The sequence below is a fragment of the Catharus ustulatus genome, chromosome 1, assembly GCF_009819885.2.
Source record: "Catharus ustulatus isolate bCatUst1 chromosome 1, bCatUst1.pri.v2, whole genome shotgun sequence".
In the NCBI taxonomy this organism is placed as follows: Eukaryota; Metazoa; Chordata; class Aves; order Passeriformes; family Turdidae; genus Catharus; species Catharus ustulatus.
In genome coordinates, this window is record NC_046221.1 from 21,048,861 (window position 1) to 21,071,769 (window position 22,909).

The 22,909-nt window shown below is 39.5% G+C and overlaps 2 protein-coding genes across 3 annotated transcripts in view; both read left to right on the forward strand.

Moving 5' to 3' along the window:
* Nucleotides 1-12,565, forward strand: part of TRDMT1 (tRNA aspartic acid methyltransferase 1) — a 28,756-nt gene extending 16,191 nt beyond the window's left edge. For both annotated transcript variants that reach the window (XM_033068967.1, XM_033068975.1), the window contains 5 exons: nucleotides 624-707; nucleotides 1,214-1,584; nucleotides 5,471-5,528; nucleotides 7,435-7,564; nucleotides 11,959-12,565. In XM_033068967.1, the coding sequence (XP_032924858.1) occupies nucleotides 624-707; nucleotides 1,214-1,584; nucleotides 5,471-5,528; nucleotides 7,435-7,564; nucleotides 11,959-12,059 (744 nt within the window). In that variant the 3' untranslated portion in view covers nucleotides 12,060-12,565. The remainder of the gene's footprint in view (nucleotides 1-623; nucleotides 708-1,213; nucleotides 1,585-5,470; nucleotides 5,529-7,434; nucleotides 7,565-11,958) is intronic.
* Nucleotides 12,566-18,098: 5,533 nt separating this feature from the next.
* CUBN (cubilin) overlaps nucleotides 18,099-22,909 on the forward strand; it is a 152,972-nt gene continuing 148,161 nt past the window's right edge. Inside the window, exons 1-3 of the mRNA XM_033076268.1 lie at nucleotides 18,099-18,104; nucleotides 21,707-21,799; nucleotides 22,776-22,814. Coding sequence (XP_032932159.1) covers nucleotides 18,099-18,104; nucleotides 21,707-21,799; nucleotides 22,776-22,814 — 138 coding nt within the window. The remainder of the gene's footprint in view (nucleotides 18,105-21,706; nucleotides 21,800-22,775; nucleotides 22,815-22,909) is intronic.

Below are 22,909 nucleotides of genomic sequence, written 5' to 3' on the forward strand. Positions count from 1 at the left end.
CAGAGAAAGTCAGTGCTATGAAATACAAAGAATAATTGCTCACTTGGTTCTTTGGAAGTGTCTAAGTATGGAAGTTACAAGTGTGCAGGCATTAGCAACTAATACCTAGAGAATACCCTGGAAAAAAGCAGGCTTCAGGGTGACCTAATTGCAACCTTCCAGTACGTGATGAGAGACTACAAGAAAGACAGAGAGGGACTTTTTACAAGAGTCTACAGTGACAGGACAAGAGGGGATGGATTCAGACTTAAAGAGTAGTTTTAGATTAGAATCAGGGGGAAGTTCTTTGTGATGAGGGTGGTGAGGCACTGGAACAGGTTGCTCAGAGAAGTTATGGATGCCCCATCCTTGGAAATGTTCAAGGCCAGGTTGGATGGGGCTCTGAGCAACCTGGTCTAGTGGGAGGTATCCCTGCCTGCAGCAGGGGGCTTGGAACTAGATGACCTTCAAGTTCCCTTCCAACACAAACCATTTTATGGATTCTGATTCTGTGAATACTGGTGTCTCTGAAGTCACAAAGTATGTTACAGTTTTGCATGTAATGGCAGATAACTTGTATGATGCTATAGACCACCTTTTCTCTACTCTCACATGGACTAAAGGTTTCTGAATTTTGATTACAGCTTGGCATTCCAAATTCTAGACTGCGATATTTTCTAATTGCAAAGCTTCACCAAGAACCATTTTCCTTTCAAGCTCCTGGTCAAGTGAGTCTATTTGTGTTACTTGAATTTGCTTCATTTCATGAAGATTGAGGGTAAAATTTTTAATTTAGTGATGTGTGTTGATGAATGGAGAAAAAGAATGAGTTATTCCAATTCCAAAAGTTAAATTCTGTCTCCTTATTTCAGCCTGGATATTGAACTTTGTGAGGACTGATGTGCATGTCTGTGGCTTAGATGGCTTTAAACAGTTGGGAGATGAGTTTTCTAGGCTGATAGTGGGCTAGAAAACAGGTCATACTGCTACATTTTTTACACACTTGGAAAGGTCTTTTTGCAAAAGCAATTATTTGAGATTGTTCTGACATCATTGCCCATAGGTCAGCTAATCTCAATGCTAGTGTTTTTGAAATCTTCATGAAAATAACATCTAAAGGTTACTTGCTTTATTCTGAGCATCTCTGAAGAAGTTTTATTCACTGTATGGTTGGCTGTCAAGTTGTTTTTAAATTCAGTTCTTTAATTTTATTTTTGTCACAATGTCCTCTTAGATATTGACAAGATTCCCAAATCAGGATCCAGAAGATTTACTCAAGGAAAAAGTTGCTGACAAAGAGGGTGAGACCAGTTCTTCTTTGTCCTCTGAAGAGAAGGATCTGGGTCCAAACATTGGTCCAGATTGCAGCAGCAAGAAGAGTTTACCAAAAGAGACCTTTCTATTTAAGCTTGAAACAGTAGAAGAAATGGAAAGGAAACGTAATCAGGATAATGATTCCTCTATTCAAATGCTAAAAGACTTCTTGGAAGAGGAAAATGAAGAAATGAGTCAGTATTTTTTACCCCCAAAGTCCTTACTGCGGTATGCTCTCTTGTTAGACATTGTTAAACCCACCTGCCGGAGATCCACGTGCTTTACAAAAGGGTAAGTTGGCAAGAAAATGTCTTGCTAAATATTGTCCTAAAATTGTATTTTCTTGTTTGTGTCCTGTAAAATCATAGGGAGATGTTTCATCAAAAAATCCTAGGCCTTTGAAAGAAATCTCCTTATATAGTGTGCCTGCTGGTCCAGTGGAATGCCTGCATGAGAATCTGTCTGGCAGAACATCATGTGCCCACTCCAAAAAGGCATTCACAAAAGACAGTTGCCATTTGTTGTTGACCTTCACAGAAGCTTAATTACCCCTGCGGAAATATGGTTCCAGTAGACTGCTATAGTGCTGATTCATTAATGAATTTCTTTATATTGCTCAATGAAGTTACAAAGTGTCACGCATGACAGATCCATTCCTCATTAAATCTGTCTCCAGTGTACACTTTATTGATTTCTTGGATTTTTCAGCTATGTAGATCAGAATAGCTTCATGAAACCAGTTAAGTTGCTGCATTACAAATCGTATTTGATGGAGCAGAACATTAGTGCTTTTCTGTCTAGTAGTTTTCTGATTTGTACTTTGCAATTTTAAGTTCTAGTTCTAGAAGTTGGTGAGTGTTCTGAAACTCTATGGACAGCTGGTGAGGAGCTTTTCCACTAAATGCATTTGTAATAAAACATTCCAGTTGGAGCCTGCAAATTTGTGGGAATTTTTAATACCGCTATATTTTTCGAATTGGATCGGTTTTTTGAATTTGCTGAGTGCTTCAATAAAATGGCTTGGATGAGGATTAAAGCTAATTGTAACTGGTTTTTAATTAGTAGAAATTATGCTGCCAGAATGACAGAATTCCTTCAGATTTCTTCAATTTTTAAAATTTAAGCAATAAAGAAGAAGAAGAAAAAAGAATTTCAGAAGTTTGAAATTTGTGCAGCAGGAAAGGCCTTCCCTCAAGTCTTATCGATATATATCTTCGTGCCTTTTCTGCCCTCACTCTTTTGAGTTGAGGGGGAGTCAGTGTCTCATGGAATCTCTTTCTTAATTAGAATAGTCAGAAAAACCCTCAGCCAGAATGGTGTCTGATGTGTCTTACTATGCCTTAAGTGTCATCGAAAGAAATTGGCCCCTTGTGGTTTCACTGGAATACGTCATGGTAGTTTGTGGTCATGTTTATCAACATCACACTGAAGGAGGCTCCTGAATAGTTAATATCAAGTCTCTGTAAAAGTGGTGGGAAATCTGACCCCTGGGGAACGTGACTCCTATCCCTCTGCTGATGTGGAGGTAGTTGTGGTGGTAGTTTTGTCTGATGTGCCATCTTTGTTCTGTTTTTCAAGAGCCTTTGGGAAGGAAGGTTGCCAACATGGTTCTCAATGCAATCATCTCGTTTACAGCTCTGCATTAAGAGAAGGTTTATAATTGCATCTCATTAAAATCACTTTCTGAGGCCAAGAAAAGTCCCTGCTGTATCTGTTTCAGAAGTTCAGGGTTTTTTTTTTTTTTCTCTGAAGCTTGAGATCTAAGAAAAAGACCCCTGAATGGGGTGGAACAGCACTCCAGGTAGTGCTGAGAATCCCTCTGCTGCTATACCTGTCTGGTATCTTTCTTGTAGTTGCCATCAGCTTTGAGAGTGGGAGAAAAATTTCCCTGTCTTCTCTTTGGTTTTCAGGTATTTCTAACAAGGTTCATGTGATGGAGATAATCTGGGTATGCCTTCTCTAGTCCTTGCTAATTCACAGACCTCAAACACTAATAGTTAATCAGTGATTTTTTGCTATACCAATATGTGTTTTGAAAGGTCTTGGTGGAGTATACAGCAAAATGTAATGGCCTGTAATGCGTGAGAGATCAAGCAGGTAATTCTGTGTGCCCTTCTGACACTGAATTCCTGGGCACTCAGTGAATGGTTGCTGAGATCAGTGAGACCACCAACACCATGCTTTCTCTTTGGAGTATGTGGTGGCTGAAGTTTTGAAAGGAAATCAACTATTTTAAAAGGCAGAGGAAATGAAAATTAGATCTAATGTCTCTAAATATAGTCCTTGTGGACATACTTTAAATTTTTGATGTGCTATTGACAAGAGAAGTGATACCTTTCAAAATAGTGCAGATATCAATTGCAGAAAAGCTTTCTTGCTGTGTGGAAATTTGCACAGTATACCCAGAAAAAATACATGTATGAAATGAAATTACCTTTTTAAAGCTTACAGAAATAAAAGAGGGAGGGAATCTTGAATCAAATGAAAATTGAAGACTAATTTCTTAAGCCAATGTCTTTCATTATAACGTGTAATGAAATGTCAGAAAATCAATACATCATTTTTTTACTGTGACAAAATTTAATTATGTTCCAGGTCTAAGGTAGGAATGTTAACTTTTCTGTAGTCAGCAGCTTCAATAATAATTAATAACAATCCAGCCAACATGACATTACCATATGCCCACATTTGTATTAAAAAAGCAACACATGCACACATGCGCACACATGGCTGTCAAAGCACATGGACACCAACTGGATTTTTTTTGTGGGGAGGAGGAGGAGTTCTGTACTCTAGTGCCAGTTATTTAGACAGGAGTATTTATTTCTCCCAATAAAACTCTCCAATACCACTTTGAATTTTACCCCATTTATTTTTTTTGGCTAAGTTATAGTAAACTGAAATATTACCAGATGCTATATAAGAGGAGGAGGATGAGGATTCCTGAGTGCTGTGTGTGTTACGTTGTTCAACTTTGTGTTAGGGAATTTGCAGAATGCAACTAACCAATTAAAGATGATGTATTTACAAAACAGTTGGATTCCATGTATATTTAATATGTAATAGTGTTTAGATCTTCTGATCCTGAGGAAGAGTTTGTTCTAAAATGAGTGCTGCTCTGACTGGTTTTGGCAGAACTAATTGTAGCTTTTTCAGCTGAGGATGAAATACTCAAGATTGAGCCGTGCTGGGTCATTGTGTTTGTGCTGAAGGGAGAGTATTCTTTTATTCACTGTGGAATTAGAGAGGCTTGAAACATAACTTGTGCCATGCTTTAGGAATGGGTCCCAAGTGGAACAAAAGACCTTTATAATTGTCTTTACAGTTTTAGAGATAAAACTAAAGAAGAGTGTCTGTTAACAATTGTTGCAGACCACATCCCTCTAACACAGGGGATCTTCTGAAGTTCTTCCACAGGGCAAAGCCATCTGTTGTCTTGATTCACTCTCTTTCTGTTCAGAATTATCAAACTGCTGCAGTTGGACCAACAGAGCATGTTTCTGAAAACCCGTAATTATATTTAAATGAAAGCCTTGATGAGACTACAGAAGAGTAACCATGTTGTTAAGCAATCAACCACAATGCAGAACAACTATCATAGGTTTCAGAATGGAAGTTTACTTACTATTTACTTGGATTTATTTTTTTTTCTTCTTTCTTTCTTCTACTGCTCTGCATAAATGCCTGGCCATTGCCCTTACTTCAGTGGAAAATCCACAAGCAACCAGAAGTTAAACCTGACTCAACCACTTTTTTCCAAATGCTTTGACATGAAAGCTGGAGGCTCACACTAGTGGTTCTCCTTTTAATAAGGGGAGCTAATTTGAACCCCTGGGATCATTTGACCTTTAACACATTTTGCCATAATGTAAAATTGTTTTAGACAATGCAGATTTTTTTTTTTTTGTGATCCTATGCTTGAATTCCTTGGCTTTGTGTAGTAGCCATGTATAGGGCGCTGGTGTGGATGGGCAGACTCATCCCCAAAGAGCACATTCAGAGGGTACTGCACTCCAGGGATTAGCAGAGTTTGTAACAAGGCCTTCTGCTTTATCTATCCTGGGGGCTGTTTGTTCATCAAGGCAAAGGAACCTAAGTAACCTCCCTGCACCTTTGCAGTTGTCAATGCTATGAAGTATAGTGAAAATACTAATTTAAGGTTGTTGTTGTTGTTAAGGTATGGACACTATGTGGAAGGGACTGGCTCAGTTCTGCAGACAGCAGTAGATGTACAGGTAAGTGTGTACAGTAGTTTCACGAATACAAGCCGCACGGAGTATAAGCCGCACTTCCGGTGCCTCGACAATGTTGCTGTCTTTGTCAATAGATAAGCCGCACCCCGAATATTAGCCGCACTTTCGTTCGTCGCGAGAATCCGTGCGCAGCTTTCACAAATTGGCCAATTAGTAACAGGATCGCGGCATAGCGGGGTTTACTGGCTCGGGGCGGGGCCAGGCAGGCTCGGCCCGCTCATGCTTGCCGATGGGGCCGGGTGGCCCAGCTCAGCGCCACGGCTCAGCGGGGCTGGCCGGGTGGTGCTGCCGCCGCCGCCGGGCTCGCTGGCCCCCCTCTCCCGTCAGCACCGCCCCGCTGCCGCGTTCGCTCGCCCGGCCGGCAGGGCTGCGCCGCCGCCGCCAGGCTCGCCGGCCGCCCCCTCCCGTCTGCACCGCCGCCGCGTTTCCTCGCCCTGGCCGGCACTGCAGGCCCCCGCACCGCCGGGCTCCCCCACGCTGCTGGCCCCGATTCTGCTGGGCTTCCCCCGCTGCCAGGCAGCCCCACCCGCCGGCCTTCCTGCTTCTGCCATGCTCCCCTGCACTGCTAGCCCCAGTTCTCCCGGGCTCCCCCGCCCTGCTGGCTCAGGCTCTGCCACCCCCCCTGCCCCGCCCTGCTGGCCCAGGCTCTGCCGCCCGCCCCCCACACTGCTGGCCCCGCCTCTGCCAGGCTTTCCCACCTCTGTCGGGGCCGGCCGGGGTCCAGCTTGGCTTGGGGCTGCCGCGGGCTCTCACTTCCGTGTTGGCAGCTTTTAGAATATTGTTCATGTATTAGCCGCCCCGGAATATTGGCCGCACTTCCGGGTTTCCACCAAAATTTTGGTCAAATTGGTGCGGCTTGTATTCGTGAAATTACTGTAATCTAACATATTAGAAAGAATGATTTTAAAACTTGAGACTTTTATCAAACTTTGGGGGTTTTTTCTGTCTTCTCCTTTGTTATTGTAAATATTATAATGAAAAAATATTTTAAATATACATTTTATGGCAACTGAGTTTCCAATTGGTTTATTATGTGTTCCTAGACAGCAGTTTGTTTAGACCAAAATCATATCTGTGTCTTTCTGGGACGAGAATATGAGGTGCTATTATTTTATTATCTGTCATGTCTTACAGAGGTTTCACAGGGGTATGTGAAAACCTTAAAAATTACTAGCTCTATGGAGAACCTACAGTACAGTGTTATGAATCAAAGGGCTTCTTTTTTTAAGCATTTAATTCAGTAAATGCTGTCAGATGTTTATCATGTTTGAATTTCAAAATTATTAATCTGTGAAGGGTATTTTGAAAAGTTCTACTGCTGATACTAAGTCCATGACCAAGTGGTATTTAGGTATTGGGGAAGGTAATAAAAGCACTGGTTAATCAGCAATCAAAGATACTTTTCACAAAGCCTGTGTTGTACACAAGCCCCTCCTCCTGCACTTCTGTGTTGTTTGCTAATATTATAGGGCATTTCCAAGCATAAGAGGAATGCAGCTCTGGAATTCAGGATAATCTCAAAGCAGGTATATTAAAACAGCTGCATCCACACAGCTTAATTTGTATGAATGGTCTGTTATTGAGTTCTGTTGAATCACTGTCCTTTGTCATTAACAAATGGTTATTCTTTGATTGCTCCACTAAGTATAGCTTGGAACTGGAGGAAGAAATTTATGGCAACACTGATTTTTTTCTTGAAAGTTCATGTGTTAGATGTTGGTTGCAAAAAAAAAATGCAAATGACACTTTCAAGCAAAATATGCAATTGTCTTTGTCACTTTGATAATTGAGGAAATTAATTAAGGAAATATTATGTTAAGATGTGACTGTAAATTTTACATAGTTGGCTTGCACCAGTCATATTTCTTGGTTTTGATATTCTTCATAGCTTGAATCAGTGTTTAAACACATTGATGAGTTACCAGAAGAAGAGAAGCTTATGAAATTGTCAACACTAAAACTGAGGTACTTCACCCCAAGAGAAATAGCAAATCTTCATGGATTCCCTTCAGAATTTGGTATGTGCTGCAAAATACCCGCTTCTACATTATTCTTCAGAAATGCCAATCTATTTTTTTTTTACTGGGACTAATCCAATATTTTTATTTTGAATTTTTTTTCAGACAGCTCAGTTCTTATGATTGACTGATTCTTGTTGTTTGGCTTAATTTCCACTAGTTTTTTTCACATTTTATAAGAGCCAGCTTCTGTGGTGAGGTTCATCTCCATAAGCTAAGGAGAAGGTTTTGGCATGCAAAATGCTCTGTAGTGAAGCGCAATGAAGGAATACCTTTGTTTAAAGTTGAAACTATTTACTCAGCAGCCAGTGTTACTCACAACTGTGGTAAATCAACATATCCTGCCAGCTTAGGAAGTCTGTTTGTGGTTCTCAGTGTTTGAGCTGCTTGCTTTCTCCCTTCCACACATTCACAGCTGCTGACAGGGAATTTCAGATATGGGTAGCTCTTTGTTGAGGAGTAACTGATCTATTAAGCCATCTCTATTTTCTGGAAAAGGCAGCCCTTGCCAGTAACTTAATTTTCTAAGTGTTTTTTTTTTTTTTTTTTGGAAGAAGGAGTCAAGGAACAAGACTCAGCACTATCAGTACACTGGATACACATTGACAAGAATTAAACCTGAAGTAAATTAATCAGAATTCTCTTTGTAAAAAAGGGCAAACAGGAAAGTGTAGCTGTTACTATCTGCTAAGAAACTGTCCTGCTGACATCACATCAGATCAATTTATTGTCACTCAGCAGCAAAAGCATCCATGGAATGATGGAAGGGTTTGTATTTGAAGAGACCTTAAAGATTATCTGTTTCCAACCCTCTTCCACCAAACCAGATTGCTCAAACAAGACAGCATTGACCTTGAGTAGTTTGTTATAGTTTGCTTTGACTTCCTCAGTGACTTAGAGTTTTCTGAGAAATGTGACTTGTTTCTATGTATTTCTTTCTTTCACAGTTTTAGTTTGGTTTTTTAATTTATTACTTGTTATATTCGAAATTGCTACATTTGGAGAAAATTATCAAGATTGTACAGTGAAACTAGAGTTGGCAGTACTAAGCTTACATGTTCATGAGTATTTGCAAGTGTGTGCTGTTACATATCAACATGCAATGTATTTTCATAGCCTCTCTTCTTTAATGGATCTGTTCTATCTGCAGACAGCCTTTTAGCACTGTTCCATATTCATGTAGGCTGATGTCAAGATCCTTGAACTTAACAGAGCTGGATTGGGCTTGTATAGGCTTATCATGTTGCTCAAGGTCTCTTTTGCGTACAAAATTGCCCATTTTCTCTTCTTTTTTTAAATACAGTCAGAGTTTTTCCACTGTTACATCAGTCTCTGCAAACATTACTGAGAGGTGCAATAGGGTTAATGTTGCTTGTATTCTACAAAGAGACAACTGAGACAGTGGATAAATTTATGTTTGGAAGACTCCATTACTTTTGGGTGAGCAGAACCAGACTTTTATAATTTCATAGTGCTTTCTATTCAGCATTCATCTGCAGAGACACCTGTGAGGTTCAACATTTTTGCAAACAAGAACTGAACTCTGAAGACAAGTCAGGCTTCTGAATTTGACGATTATCCAGATCATCACCACTGAATTTGAGGATTATCCAGATCATCACCACGTACAATGTGTTTGTTTAGCAGACCTGTCTTTTGTTGATTGGGAGTCTACCTCTAAGAGGAGAGTACCCTTTTGCCATAATTATGGCAGTTAGTGTTATAAATGTTTTACAGTTCTTGCTGTTCCCTCTCTGGACTGCTTTTCCAACTTTGCTGACACATAAAGCAAGCCTCTCTCTCATTCAGTGGTTTCCTCTCACATATACTCCTTAGTCATAGGCAGAACATGCATTTCCCCATGCACTGAGTCACAAGTCTGACATTTCTCTGTGTTTAAAACTTCTCCCACTTTTTGCTTAAAAAAGTGTTACTTGACTCTAGGCTGATGAAAATCTTTAGTGAATTTAGGTACTGTAATCTCAGTTTCTTTTGAGAATTTGAAAGCTCTGGATTTTTTTTTAAAGTGGATATATTTATGGCTGCAGCAAAGGGTGTTTCCCTGACAGCATTTCTCCCATGCTAAAATTCCAGTAATTATTGTGAAATATAGTATTTTCAGAACAAAATGTGTTATAAGTTCTCTGCTACCGTGTTCTGTAGTGACAGCCACATTTAGGCTGAAATTTTCAAAACCATGAAGCTTGGAAATTTACCCACTGCAAATATGATGCTGGTCCAAGAAACTGAAGAATGAGGAAACTATAAGCTGAAAACTATGTGAACAGACTGTCAGGAGCCTTTTAACAGATGCTGTTACTAGTGCAGCTACAGTATCATCAGAAGAAAAGTGTTTGTCTAAATGGTTCTGCATTTTAAGAAGTTGATGGCCTTTTCTAATATGTGAGGTCCAGAGTTAAAGTCATTGTTCATTCTTAACATGACCAGATTTATTTGTGCTTTTAACATCTAAATATATAAATAGTAATTGCACTGTAGTTCAATGAAATACTGCAGTCATTTGTCTTAGTCACTCTGGTGGGTCCCACAGCAATATCATTAAAAGTGAACAGAGCGTTCTTGCACCTGTGACCTGCTTTCATGAGAGTAATGTCAGGATGTGTTTTCCATTTTTCTTATTAGCAATGTATGCAAGCTTTTAGGAAATAAAAGCCAGCATGGTGGGGAAGTACATGCTGTTAAGAACTCAGTGTCCTCAGGTACATAAATGCTACAGTGAGAGCTGTGCAGCAAGAGCCAGCATACTAGGAGTTGTTGAATCTGACCTGATTTAGGCCACTCTGGAGCTAAGATAGAAAGTACAAGACAATGTTAACAGTCAGAGGGAGAAGACTTGGGATAAAGGAAGCCATGAGTTCTGAAAATTAATTCTTGGCTTTTGGTTGCTAGAAGGTAGAAGGAGAAATTCTGACATTTTCAAGATTCAGATAGGCGTCTTGGGCTGTAAGTGCATGTGTGTGTGTGTGTGATACATTTGATATACATAAATACACATTTATTTTCATGTACACTTTTAAAATGTCTTTATTCTGTACCTTATTCTTCGATGGAATGTGAAAACTCCATCTAAGGAAGTGTGTGTGTGGGAGTACAAGTGATTGTTCCAAAGACAGAAAAATGGTTGCCCAAATGTAAGTGCCAAGAAGCTGGGCAGAGTGGATGGAGCTGGCAGAAGATGTGTTTACCAAAGCAGTCCACATTTGAGGCATTAAAAACTGGCAGAGAAGGATGGAACAACTCCTCCCAGACACCACCTCCTCCTCAGAGGCTCCTTTTGGCTCAACAACCACCATTCTCTTCTGGGCTCTCTCTGGAAGAGAATTTCTGAAGAGCTGTGAAAATCTCAGAGCATACATATCAGTACTTGCACTCACACTATGCTTGTGCATCTGAGCTAGCTGGGCTGGTGATGACCTTTGAGTCAAAGTTGGGTGTTTCTTCTTAGGGAATGATGAAATAATGGAATGTGGCTAAGTTTCAGCAGTTTACTATATGACCCTAACAGTTAAGTCACCACTGCTCTTCATCTTTCAGTCAGGTTAAAGCAAATGTACTTTACCTCACAGTTGGAATAAGGTAAGAGTGCAAGCAAGGACAGAGCAGATCAGCTGGCTTCTCGAAACTGCTTCACTCTCAGGGGCTTGGTAGTCAGTACACAACACAGCCCTTTCACAATGCCTGGGCTGGTGTCATTTTTAGTGGTGCTCCCTTCTTTCTGCCAGGCCATGCACTTAGTATGGGAAGGACATTTCTGATGCTGACTGTATTTCTGAGTGTGTTTAATGGGGTTGGCATTGAATTACATGGAAAATTGTTCATCTGCTTAATCCCTCACTGTATAAACCTTGCTCATTATGGGTGGTATATTGCACTGAGACTTGTGATTTGCCTGAGCTTTTAGGGGGGATCATGTGGGAAGTACAATACAAAGCTTATTGAGAAGTGCAGTTTAGTCCATCTGTAGAATTGTCACATTTTCTTTCTGCTGTGGCCATGTTCTTCTGTGGATGTTATCTAGAGTAGCAGTTGTGCAGGGATTTAGTGCTGCTGCCCCTCCCTGAGACTGCTGGGTGTTTTGAGTTCTCTGAAGGGAAGGTAAATCAGCAGTAGTTACACAATAGAGGAATGTTTTGAAGCTTCTTGTGAAACCTTAGAGATGGCAGTATTGGTAATAGAAGAACTGATACAAATCCAATGAATTGGTTTTGAATTGGTTTTGTAACCTTGTGAATTTCTTGGGGGGGCTGGAGGGAGGGTGAATCCTGCTGCGATCTGTGATAACTGCACTAAGAAATGTTCACTGAAAAAAAAATAGACTAAAATATAGAAACAAACCCAAACTAGTGATGTTGCACTATATGTTTTTATTTTAGGTTTTCCTGAAAAGGTTACAGTAAAGCAATGCTATCGTCTTCTGGGAAACAGTCTCAATGTACACGTGGTGGCAAAACTGATCTCCATTCTACTTGAATAATTTAGAACCTGAAACTGATGCATATGGACTGGTGACAGACAAATACTTCCATCTTTTAGGAGAAAGCTGATGGAACCTGGACAAAAACCAGAGCTTACCAAGATATTTGTCCAGACATTTTGCTGAACAGTTTCAATATATTTTTAATTACTTGCATTCATGATGGATTTGAACTGTGTGTTTTATTTAAATGGCAGTTTACAGGACTTATTTGCTTTATTTAAATGTCCTTTTTAGTTTGCAAAATGAAAAACGGCAACATATGCAAATACTTCAGTGAGAAAGGATAATACTTTTTTTTTTTGCCTTAAAACCATTTTCTCAGGACTGTGTGAAACTGTCAAAGCTGTTTTAATTAGGTACAGAGACCAAGTTCTACATATAAAATGTCTTTCTCTTTAAATGTAAGTGATCCACTCTGAAAAGATTTTCTGTATATATGACCTGAAATTTTCGTGTGATTTTTGTACCTCATGGAATTATTAAATTCAGTATTTTCTATACAATTTTTAAGATGTAGTGTTGTCCTTTATGGTTCTCTCATCTTCTTTGAATACTTGTAGGATTCTGGAACCCAACTATATTTGTCTGGAATTATTTGTTTAGGTGCAGCTGAAGGAAAACATTTTAAGATTATCACAGGTCTGACAATAACTTTCCTGTTTCTCTTCTCATATTATTCAAGATCATTGCTCCTTACCAAAGACCTATGTGTAAAAGACATTAAAAAATTTTTAAAGCTCCATGTTTAGGTTCATGAGACATAAGAACTAGAGAAAAACTGTATGAGCTTCTTCTGAAAATTTCTTGACAAATCTTGGTAGCAGTACTGGGGTTGGGAGTGTATGTTGAGGTGAAACCACTGCATGTGGCCATCCCGTATGCTACCGCTGCACAGTGCTTCGTAAAACTGGACTCATTGGGTTTGTAATCAAGTCCTGTGAGTTCAGTGCCTCAGAAATAATAGAGAAAATGATGGGAAAACTGAAAGCTCTCTAAAGAAGCATGTGCTTGGATTTTCCCATTGATATCTATCTGGATTATAAATCGCTTGAGTGGGGAAGAGGCAAGATGATGCTTAGTAAGCATCCTTAGGGAGATTATGTGCCAGAAGACAGGAGGATTTTGTAGTTGATCCTAGTTCTTGTGCACCTAAGCAGTAATTTAAATTTGCCAATCCTGAAAATTAATGAGTTTTCTTCTCTCTCTCCCACACCCATGGAATGACAGGAACAGTCATGGTATGTTCCATCTGGGCTTGGTAGTACAGCAGAAAGTGAAGACCAAAAGGAGCAGAGCTACTGTAGAGATACTGCATCTACTTTCATCTTCTGTAGTCCTGAAAACAATTTCAAAATAAATTTATGTAGATAAATTCACACAGCTATATCTTATGCTGGCTCTTGGATATTTCTTCTTCATTCAGTCTTGATTTGCATGTTGATTGTGGACTGTTAAACCAGGAAAAGCTTGGGTTGACCTACTTCAGCCTGTCTGATTCTCCAGCACATATTGACTACTTGGGCTGTTCCAGCTGTAACAGAGAAATGGAAATGGTTTCTACTGAAAGTTCTCTGGACAAAGCCTTAGGGAAAGATGAGGTTGACCTCTGTTCTCACCTGGTCAATTGTAGTACTGAAATGGCAAAAAAGTACTGCTGTGCTGGCTACTAAACTGCAAAGAGCAGGTGTGGTTTTGACAGTGAACCATGGTTACCGATACACACAATGGTTATTGTGTAGATTTATCAGCCAGATAAATAACTAGTAGCTGTATGTCTTATTCTTGGGAGAAATGGGGTAGTATGAAGATCTGTTGCTATCTAGTATGTTCCAAACATTAGTATGAAAACAAAGGGTATAAATTTGATGTGTATGGAGTTTCCTTCTTCTGAACCATATAAATAGTCTATTCATTCTGCTTCACTGTAGTGATATTTGGAAAACTATCACTATTTACAAATAATTTTCAATTCCTTTATGTGTAGAACATATCTTAATGCTTTATATGCCACTTGTAAGTTAGCAGTGTTGAAATGTAAATTGAAACCTACCCAGCTGCACCTAAAACTGATGCAGTAATAGAGAGCCTGTTACATATTGACAGTGAATTTTAATTCAATGTGATTGTGGAGACTGAATCTGTTTGCTAAATTGAGCTGTTTCTGAAGGAAAAAAATGTAAAGAATTCAGAGTTGTAAATATGTGTTTGTGTATTTTACTCCTGCTAACTCTGTAATACCGGTGCAGCTAAATTGAGTTACTGCTGCTTATCCCCTTGGTTTGTCATTAATAGATTGGTTTACTGAGTTCTGTTGGGTTGTATCTGCTTGACCTCACGTGATGATCACGTTGCTTCCTTTTCCAAGCAGTCTCCTAATCCTAAGTGCTTTGCAGCCAACATCACTGCTGTACTTTGCAACTTCAGCTTAAGCATTTTCACAGCAATGAAGTGTGATTACAAAAGCACCTGAAAGGTGAAGAAGTAAAATCTGGAAAACAGCTTGGAAAGGGAGGGAGATTCCCAGAATCTGATTTTTGATATTGTACCTCATTGATTTGCACGTTTTAATTATGTTTCATTACCTGAGTGAGATGATGTGGTTGTGTTCCCTCAAACTTGAGAATTTCCACTGAGAAAAATGGTGTCATATTTGGTGATGTTATATTTATGTAGTTGTTTTTGAAGCTTGCAGATTGACTTACAAAAATCTTCCCTATACCAGCTAGTTTGAATCTGAGTTAGTCTGGAGTTTCCCTGTACTGAAGAAGAAGCCTGTCTAGCAGCAAAATTACTAAAATAAAATTTTTTAACACAGTGAGTTTTAGTATTTTTTGATATTGTAAGTGGAGGTGCATCCTTCAATGCAGTGAATAGAAGGCTTCTGTCCAGAGGCTTTTTTTATCTCACTTTTGACTGATCCTTCCTTAGGAGAATGATAAGGATTTTTAGAAATCTCTGTATTACAGTCTGGGAAAACTTTGGTGATTGGTGATAACTATTTCTTAAATTTAGATGGGAAAGCCCATTTTGGTTTTGACAGAGACATTTCAATAGAACTCTGAACAGACCTAATACTTCAATGACTACAATTCTGTTTTAACAGTTGTCACACATTTCTAAAATAAATGGAAGATTTAGAAAATATTTGTTACATCTCAAGGATGAACTATTCAATTCTCAGCTCCTCCTTTGGCTCTTCTATTTCCTTGCTGTTAATACTAAAGTTTAACACTTGAAATCTTCTATAAATATTGAATTATACTTATTTTCCTTTGCAGTTTAATATCTTTTGTTTCCTATGTGTTTACAACCACTTAAGTGTTGTATTTTTTTCTACATGGTGTTTAAAGAATATGACATATTAGTAAGGATTAGGAGGACATTAAGTAATGATTGGCTAAGAGCACTAGGCATTTCTGAGCAGTCTTATGTAAATATTGTATAAAATTGAACTGGTCAAAGAAATATCCAAGGTAAAATAATGTGAAACCATAAAAAAGCAGACACAGAACCCAAAATTAATTCCAGTAGCCATTTTCCCTTGCCTGTGCAAATATGGCTATTGTCATGTTAAAACCTCATGAGGGGAAGTTTATGAAATACTGAGTGGTGATAGTATGTCAATTTAAACGTTATTGTGAAGACCACAGCAAGATTTATATTGTTTTTGTCTTTAGTTGATTGTAAGCTTTAGGGAATTTATACAGCCATTAAAAAAAAAGAAATAGTGGCCCAAGAAGGCCAGGCAGTCTGTGAAGGCAAAACAACTGGATTGTTCCTTTTGAGTTTGCTCCAACTGGTCCTGTTGATAGTGGGAGGAATCTAGATGAGGAATCTTCTGGTAAGAGCTCTGGTGAAACAAGAAGCAGAGTTGGAAGGGTTTAAATCAACTGGAACACAACACTTTTAGTGAGAGAGTTGTTGGATTGAATGTCAGATCCAACCAGATCTCTGATTTTCGATGCAGGAATACATCCTGAATTCCCAGCTTCAGTGAGAGCATGTTTGTCTTGTGCTTTTGTCCATGCACTGGGCTGTTTTAATTCAAATATTTTTAAATTGCCACCTGGCACTTGGAGAGCAAAGCATGTTGATGGTCCTGATTTATTTTCTCATATGTAGATAGCAATAAATAGTTTTGATTAGTTCAAATGTTTGCCCATATATATTTTTAAAAATAAACAAATCTTATTCTGTTTATAAATCATACACTTAAAATGGGATTCTTCTCAGAATTTCTTTGCACATTTGTGGAGCTTGTGGAGAAGACTGGACAAGCTCATTTAAGAAAAACCTTTGAGAGTACTAAGTAGATTTCTGACTGAAGAAGTTCCCAAGCTGCAAATAACTGGAGGCCAAGAGAGTACCTTGGGGAGGTACTGTATGTGCCCACTCCTTCGTGTACCCTTCATTTCCAATCTGCTTTTGGCCACTGGAGAGTGACTTGGATGATCCACTGACCTGCATAGATCTTTTCTAGCCCAGGACGATGACACTTATGCTTATTTGGTATGGTGACAGAATGCCAGTAGTTGTAACCACAGCATCAATGCTTTACAGATATAACTTGGGCTGAGCTTCTTGGTAAAAGCCAGCAGTACAGAATGGAATAAATCTGAGGGACGTTGTGCAACCAGGTCCATTCATGGCTTTAGAGTTATTGATGAGGAGGAGTGGCTATGCAAATGGAAGTCCCTAAAAATAACTCCAGTATATGTTAAAGCAATTGGAATGTGTTAAAAGGACTAATCAGTAGAAAAGAACAAAGCCAATACAACTGACTGGTAGCTTTTCATTAACCTAATTGCAAAAAGGAATGAAATGGAGAGCAGGAATCATCACAGTGGTTAGCGGTTTATAGAAACAATAACACATAGGAAGAAAAAACAGAAAGAAGAACTAAAATAAAAGTCTCATAAGGAAAGTAAAAACTAATGTGTTAAATCTTACTTGTGGTAAAGGAATCCATAAGGGGAGAATTTGGACAGTAGATCAATTTCAGCTTAAGTAGTTAACTAAATCAAGACTCTTAGCTTTGTCATTTGCTATTAAAAACTGAAAAACTCAATTTCCTGGCCCGGTAGTTTAACTTCATTAGCAGGTAACTTATGAACTTTATCAATGGTGTTGAGGAAGCAGAATCTTAAACAGGTATCAGAGGGCATAATACTGAAAAGAAAAAGAAATCCTTAAAGAGGGGTGTGGGAAATGGAGGTTTGCAGCAGCTGCAGCCCCTGGGGAAGATGCTCTGGCCATAAAACTCTTCAGACACTTATGAAGTGAGGGAAGGAATAATGATAGGTGCTTATAGGTAAGGAACAGCAAGGGAAATGTTGTTTTTCCGAGTCACCCATGTTTGATGTAAACTCCATGCTTGCTGATTCATTGCACAGGACCTGTTACCAACTTTGTTGGTTGTCTCAGAGCTGCAGGGACACATGGGAAATGCTGAGTTCAATATGGAGCATGCTTACACCATGAATTTGCACAGTTATATGGAGGTAACTATGACTTCATATGTTTTGTGTCACTTCTGAACACTAGAGTAGTATTAGAGGAAAGATGAAAGAGGATCCAGCGAAGTAAAGCTAGAAGTACTGGGAGGTATGAGCTTAGCTGAGGGAAAATTTATGTCAATGTGCTCTTCTTGGTATTTAACCAGCAATGGACTAGATTTATAATTATTTGCAAATATTTAAAGTGATACAATTGAGTAGCAGGGTTTGCTCTTTTTTTTGCATCTGTAGAGAATAAAAAAGATTTTTTATTCTTCTATTGAAAAGTTAGCCAGATTTGTATTCGCACCAATTGCTGCTCTTCCTCCATTTAAACATGTAACATTGTCAAAAACTCATGTCATGTACATGCATTTGAGTTACTTCCTAGGAGTAATTAATGTATATTGAATTTTTGGCCATGATTTGAGTCAGCTCTTGTTGGCTCAACAACTCTTCTCCACCAGCATCTTTGCATTGCAGGCACATACTGCTGGAGAAATAGAGAATACTACCATTTCATTTCACACAGCTACACAAGATGGTGGTAAGTTGTAGTCCCTGCTACTACAGGATGAACTTCAACCAGAATTAGAGACAAATACTGCATTATTCTTGCCAAATCTGCACACAACCTATGCTCTTTAGAGCTGTTTTCTGAGCCTTCATCTTAGGAAGGTAATGAATGACCTGTCCCAGGAGGAGAGGTTCATGCCAACTGTTGTTGTTAGAAAGAACAGAACAGCCCCTATTTTTGAGCCAGACATTTGTATGTTTTCCATTATGTTTCTCCAAAAATGATGTCTCAAGCCAATATATTACAGTAAAATTAGAAGGTGTGGAGGCTATTTCGCTCCTTGAGAAGGTTTACAGATTTCTCAATTTGGCCAGCCTAGGGTGCATTCACTAGGAATAAAGACTAAATTACCTAAAATCTGGAAATGGAAAGTAGTGTGTCATGCAAATAGGTGGGTGTCCAACCCTCTCTTTCCATCCTATAATCTGTGCATAGTCAAAATCAGCTGGTCCTCAGGCCAACCATTTTCTAAGTTATAAAGCCAGCAGAAAGAGAAGCTGAATTTCTTCTTATTTCTTGCATTACCAGCCTTGTCTTCATCCTTTATGGTTTATTGCTCACTAGTTATTGGTTTATTGGAGTTCAGTAGTTGGAAAGGGAAGCCTGAGTCGAAAGCTGACAGGTGGCAGACAGGGGTGGTGCATACTCAGCGTGCAAAAAAAAATTAATAGAGGAGAGGAAGGATTTTGTGGGCCACAGCCAAAGGCCAGGATGGAAACTGTTAGCATAAAATGGACTTTGTGAAACTAAGTTCCTGGAGTACACAGACATTCAGCCAGCCTGCTATGGAGTGCAGGTGGACTTGGCCTGGAGTTTATTCAAGTTGACATCCAACTGACAGTTACACAAACTCAGTAAACTGTTAAAACAAAAATAGAATCAAAACAAAAAGAGAAAAAATCTCTACCAGAAAGACTTCAAAATCGACAGGAAGAATGTTCATGAGCACCAGTTTGATGGACAACACCACAATACCCAGAGGCAGAAGGTGTCTGGGCGACTAGACAGGAGCATTGATCATTTGTCTATGCTGGTCTATTCCTGAACAGAGGTTTCAGAGCAAAAAGCCTAATAGTAAATATAAAAAAGGTGGAGGGAGATATTCTCAGTTGATATAAAAAATATAGCTCATGTGGATAGAGTGGAGCAGTCATATTTCCAACAACTAAGGACACAATTCTGTATTTTTATGAAAATATTGTCCCTCACGTTGGTAAAGGACAACACATGGAGAATTCTCCTTGTGTTTCTCTGTTCTGGCGGGAACAGCTAATAGACTCCCTACTACAGAGCAGATGAACATCCAGAGAGGTGTCCTTCTTCTACCTCACCAGTAGGTACATGGGATGGGCTGTCTCCCATGGGTTCAGCAGGAGCTTCACCACCGCCCTTCCCTCGGCAGCAGCAGTGACTGCTGGGTTACCTGCATCACAGCCAGTGGGAGCACAAGGGCCATGGTCAGCAGGCTGGTGCTGTTCTGAATTCCAAGGTAAGTTTATGAAAACACGGGTAATAAAATATAATTCAAATCTAGTTTTTGGGAAAGTGGTGGGATACAGCTGATACAGCCTGAGACACTATGGTGTTCACAGTGAAGATCACGTTATCTGTGGCAGCACCACAAACATTGGCTGTCCTGACTTCACATTCATGTTGTCAGTCTGCATCCCTCTCTTTTTTGAGATGACATTAGTATTTTTTGTCACCACATTAAATTTCTTCCCAGGTTATTTTGAGCTCATAATGCTTCCATATGTGAAAGCTGTGAAGTTCATTCAATCCCCCAGCTCCAGGGCAGGTTCCACTTATCTGTGGGACATCTGCAGGTGATAAGTACAAGCTGAAGTAAATGAAAGACTGGGCAGGGTTAGGAAGTGCAGGGGCTCCATGGCTTCCAGGAAGGCCTGGGGCTTAAAGGATGCTGGTGTTACAGCTACAACTGTTGCTACTCTTCAGTAGAGTTTTGAAATGTGAGCAGCCTGAATAAAATATCTACTAAGCAAAAAGGACAGTCAAAAAGAATGGTGGTGGACCTGGACATCAGGAAGCTCCTAGCATGAGGAAAGAAACACACAGAGCTCCTCTAAGCAGGAAGAACAAAGCACAGCAGTCTTGTGCAAGAGGAATATGGAGACTCTGACAAAAGCAAAGGGGAGGTGGGACATTGAATCTCCCATGGCTTTCAGCAGCAGCAGCCTGAGCCTCAACATCTGGGGACTGAGTCACCCTTGAGTCAGAGCAACCATATTCAGTTAAAATTGTACTTTGCTGTTGTAATCCATGGGATGCTCTTCAGTGCTGCTGACTTGTTTGTGTCATCTGCCCAGTAAATTACTGACTGGAAGCTTCTCTTTCAATACAAATATTCATTGCCAGCCACTGTGAGTTTTACATTTGGGGTTGGGGATCTTTAGGTAACAGTTTAGGTCCTGTAGTGCTGCCAAATAATCTCTCCTTCACCCCTGTGGTGCAGCATGTGGGAGAGCCCTTTCTGCAGATAACAGGGTGCTCAGGGACACAGGGGTTCTCAGCTGTACAAAGGGCAAAGACATAGTGATAAAATACAGGCAGATTCCGTTTAATGATCTCTCAAAGCTCCTGAATCCAAAAGACAAAAGGAGAAAAATGCATTTAATATCTAAGGGATTTGCATGCTGTCAATCTTTAATTAAGGTATCTGAGATAAAGTTCACTGTTGCAAGACAAGGCAGCAGGATGGGCACCTTGTGAACGAGGAGCTGTGTGAGAGCAAAGGGCATCTGGGCTCACAACAGCCCAGTCCAGCACTGGAGGTTTCACTTCAAGTGCAGGACAGCTGGAGGAGAGCAATGCTTTGGGCTCCTCCTGCTCCTGGGCTTGTAGTTGTGTTGTTGTTACTTACTGGATTGAGCTGTGACCCAAACCATCATGGAAAAAAGAGGCAGAAAAGAGACACTTATGATGAGCAGTAAGTACCATTGCTTGCAAATGCATTTGTTGATATGTTGGCCTGTAAGTGCTGGTAATGGGAGCAGAATGGCTTTACTACAGCTCTATTTTACATATTCTTTGGCAGATATGTGTAACTAAATGATCTCTCTCTTTTTATTTCTTTTTTTTCCTTTTTTTTTCCCCAATACACAACAGGCCTCGTTTATCCTCCGAGCAGGGTAATTTAGTGTTCCGTGCTGGCTCCAGCAAAAATATTGAATTTAGAACTGGACCACTGGGGAAAGTAAAAATTAATGAAGAAGACCTTTCAGAACTTTTCAGTCAGGTGATACAGTTTTTTTCTGTTAATATGTTTTCATTTTCAGTTCTACATATTAATAGCTAAAGTGTTTTCACAACTGTTTGATACGTTTTGTATTTTATTTTATATTATTTATATCAGCAGTCTAATATGAAAGTAAGCCATTGCAGACTTGTAAAGTAATCATGTCTTCACAAAAGATAATGAAAAGATTAAACTGTGTATGTAGTAGAGCTCTCTGTATTTAAGTGGACTTTATAATAGTAAAGTCATGCAAGGACTAAACTTTCCTAAGCTTTTGAAAAGTCAAAGTTTGTTTCATATTATCTCTGTTGTTTAGGTTAGAGAGAGTAGCACAGAGATTCAAGAACTTAAAAAAGTCAGTGGTGCCTCACAGAACGTATCCCAGCAGATTACTCTGCTGACCTCCAAGGTGAGTCATATCTTCATGTTATCCTCCTCCAACATTCCCAGGTTTCCATTCCTCACAATAATATTAAGCAACCTGTTTCGTTTTAGTATTTCTGGACCCAGTTTAGGTAACTGGAGCAAAGTCCCTATTTAATATCAGCTTGGAGTCTGGGTTTAATTTTGAGATACCTATTCAGTAAATCTGTAGACAATGGATATATTTCTGTAAATCCCCCCAAAAATTTCCAGTTACTGTGGCTCTTCTTTATTCATTGCCAGCATCTGTACTGACTATGTCCTCTAATACTTATGGACAAATTCTGAAAATTGAACATATATGTTTTCATTGTTCTTACACAGACATCCCATTCCATAGATGAAATTGGGCTGTAGGGGGTTGCAGTGAAAAGAAAAGATTGATGCAGTAGTTTTGTCACTTCCCTGCTCCTGAAATTTTTTTTCCATGAGAAAGTTTTTAAAGCATTGCCTGATTTAAGTGTCTTTTTTTACAAGTTCCTGGTAAGAAAATATTTTGTAGTGTAAGAGACCTTTCTTCAGGGAAATTGTGCTAATATATATCCATCATATTCTGTGATTCAGTGTCAGCTTGCTGTTTGTGGATACAACCCACTGAGATGTGAGGAGCCTTTTCCTGGCTTTGGGTGCTCTGTCCCAGACCTTCTCACACATGTGAGGACCTGAACAGTCCCACAGGAATATTCACATTCTCGGTTTTCAGCACCTGAATACATCTTTGCAAGACTGAGTCTTGCTCTGTGAATCCAAGCTGGGACACATTCAAGCTGTAATTTTCTGAACAGCCAAACCCACCAAAATCTCAGTGAATGAGGCCTCATTTGGATCTGACTGTCACCTGGTTTCACATACCAGCTGTTCTCTTTTCTCAGAGGAAAATATTTTGTGAGTTTACCAGTATCCAGCAAGTACCTCTGTGGTCACTCATACTAAGCACCATGTAATTCACATTTCTTTTGCAGATCCTGAGTCTCGATAACAAACTTCAAAGCTTACAGCAGGTAAGTAAATGGGAAGCAAACTAGAGATTAGAAAAGAAAATCTCAGCCCCAAGCAAACAAAGTGAGGTTTCAATGATTAAACAGCTAGATTATTT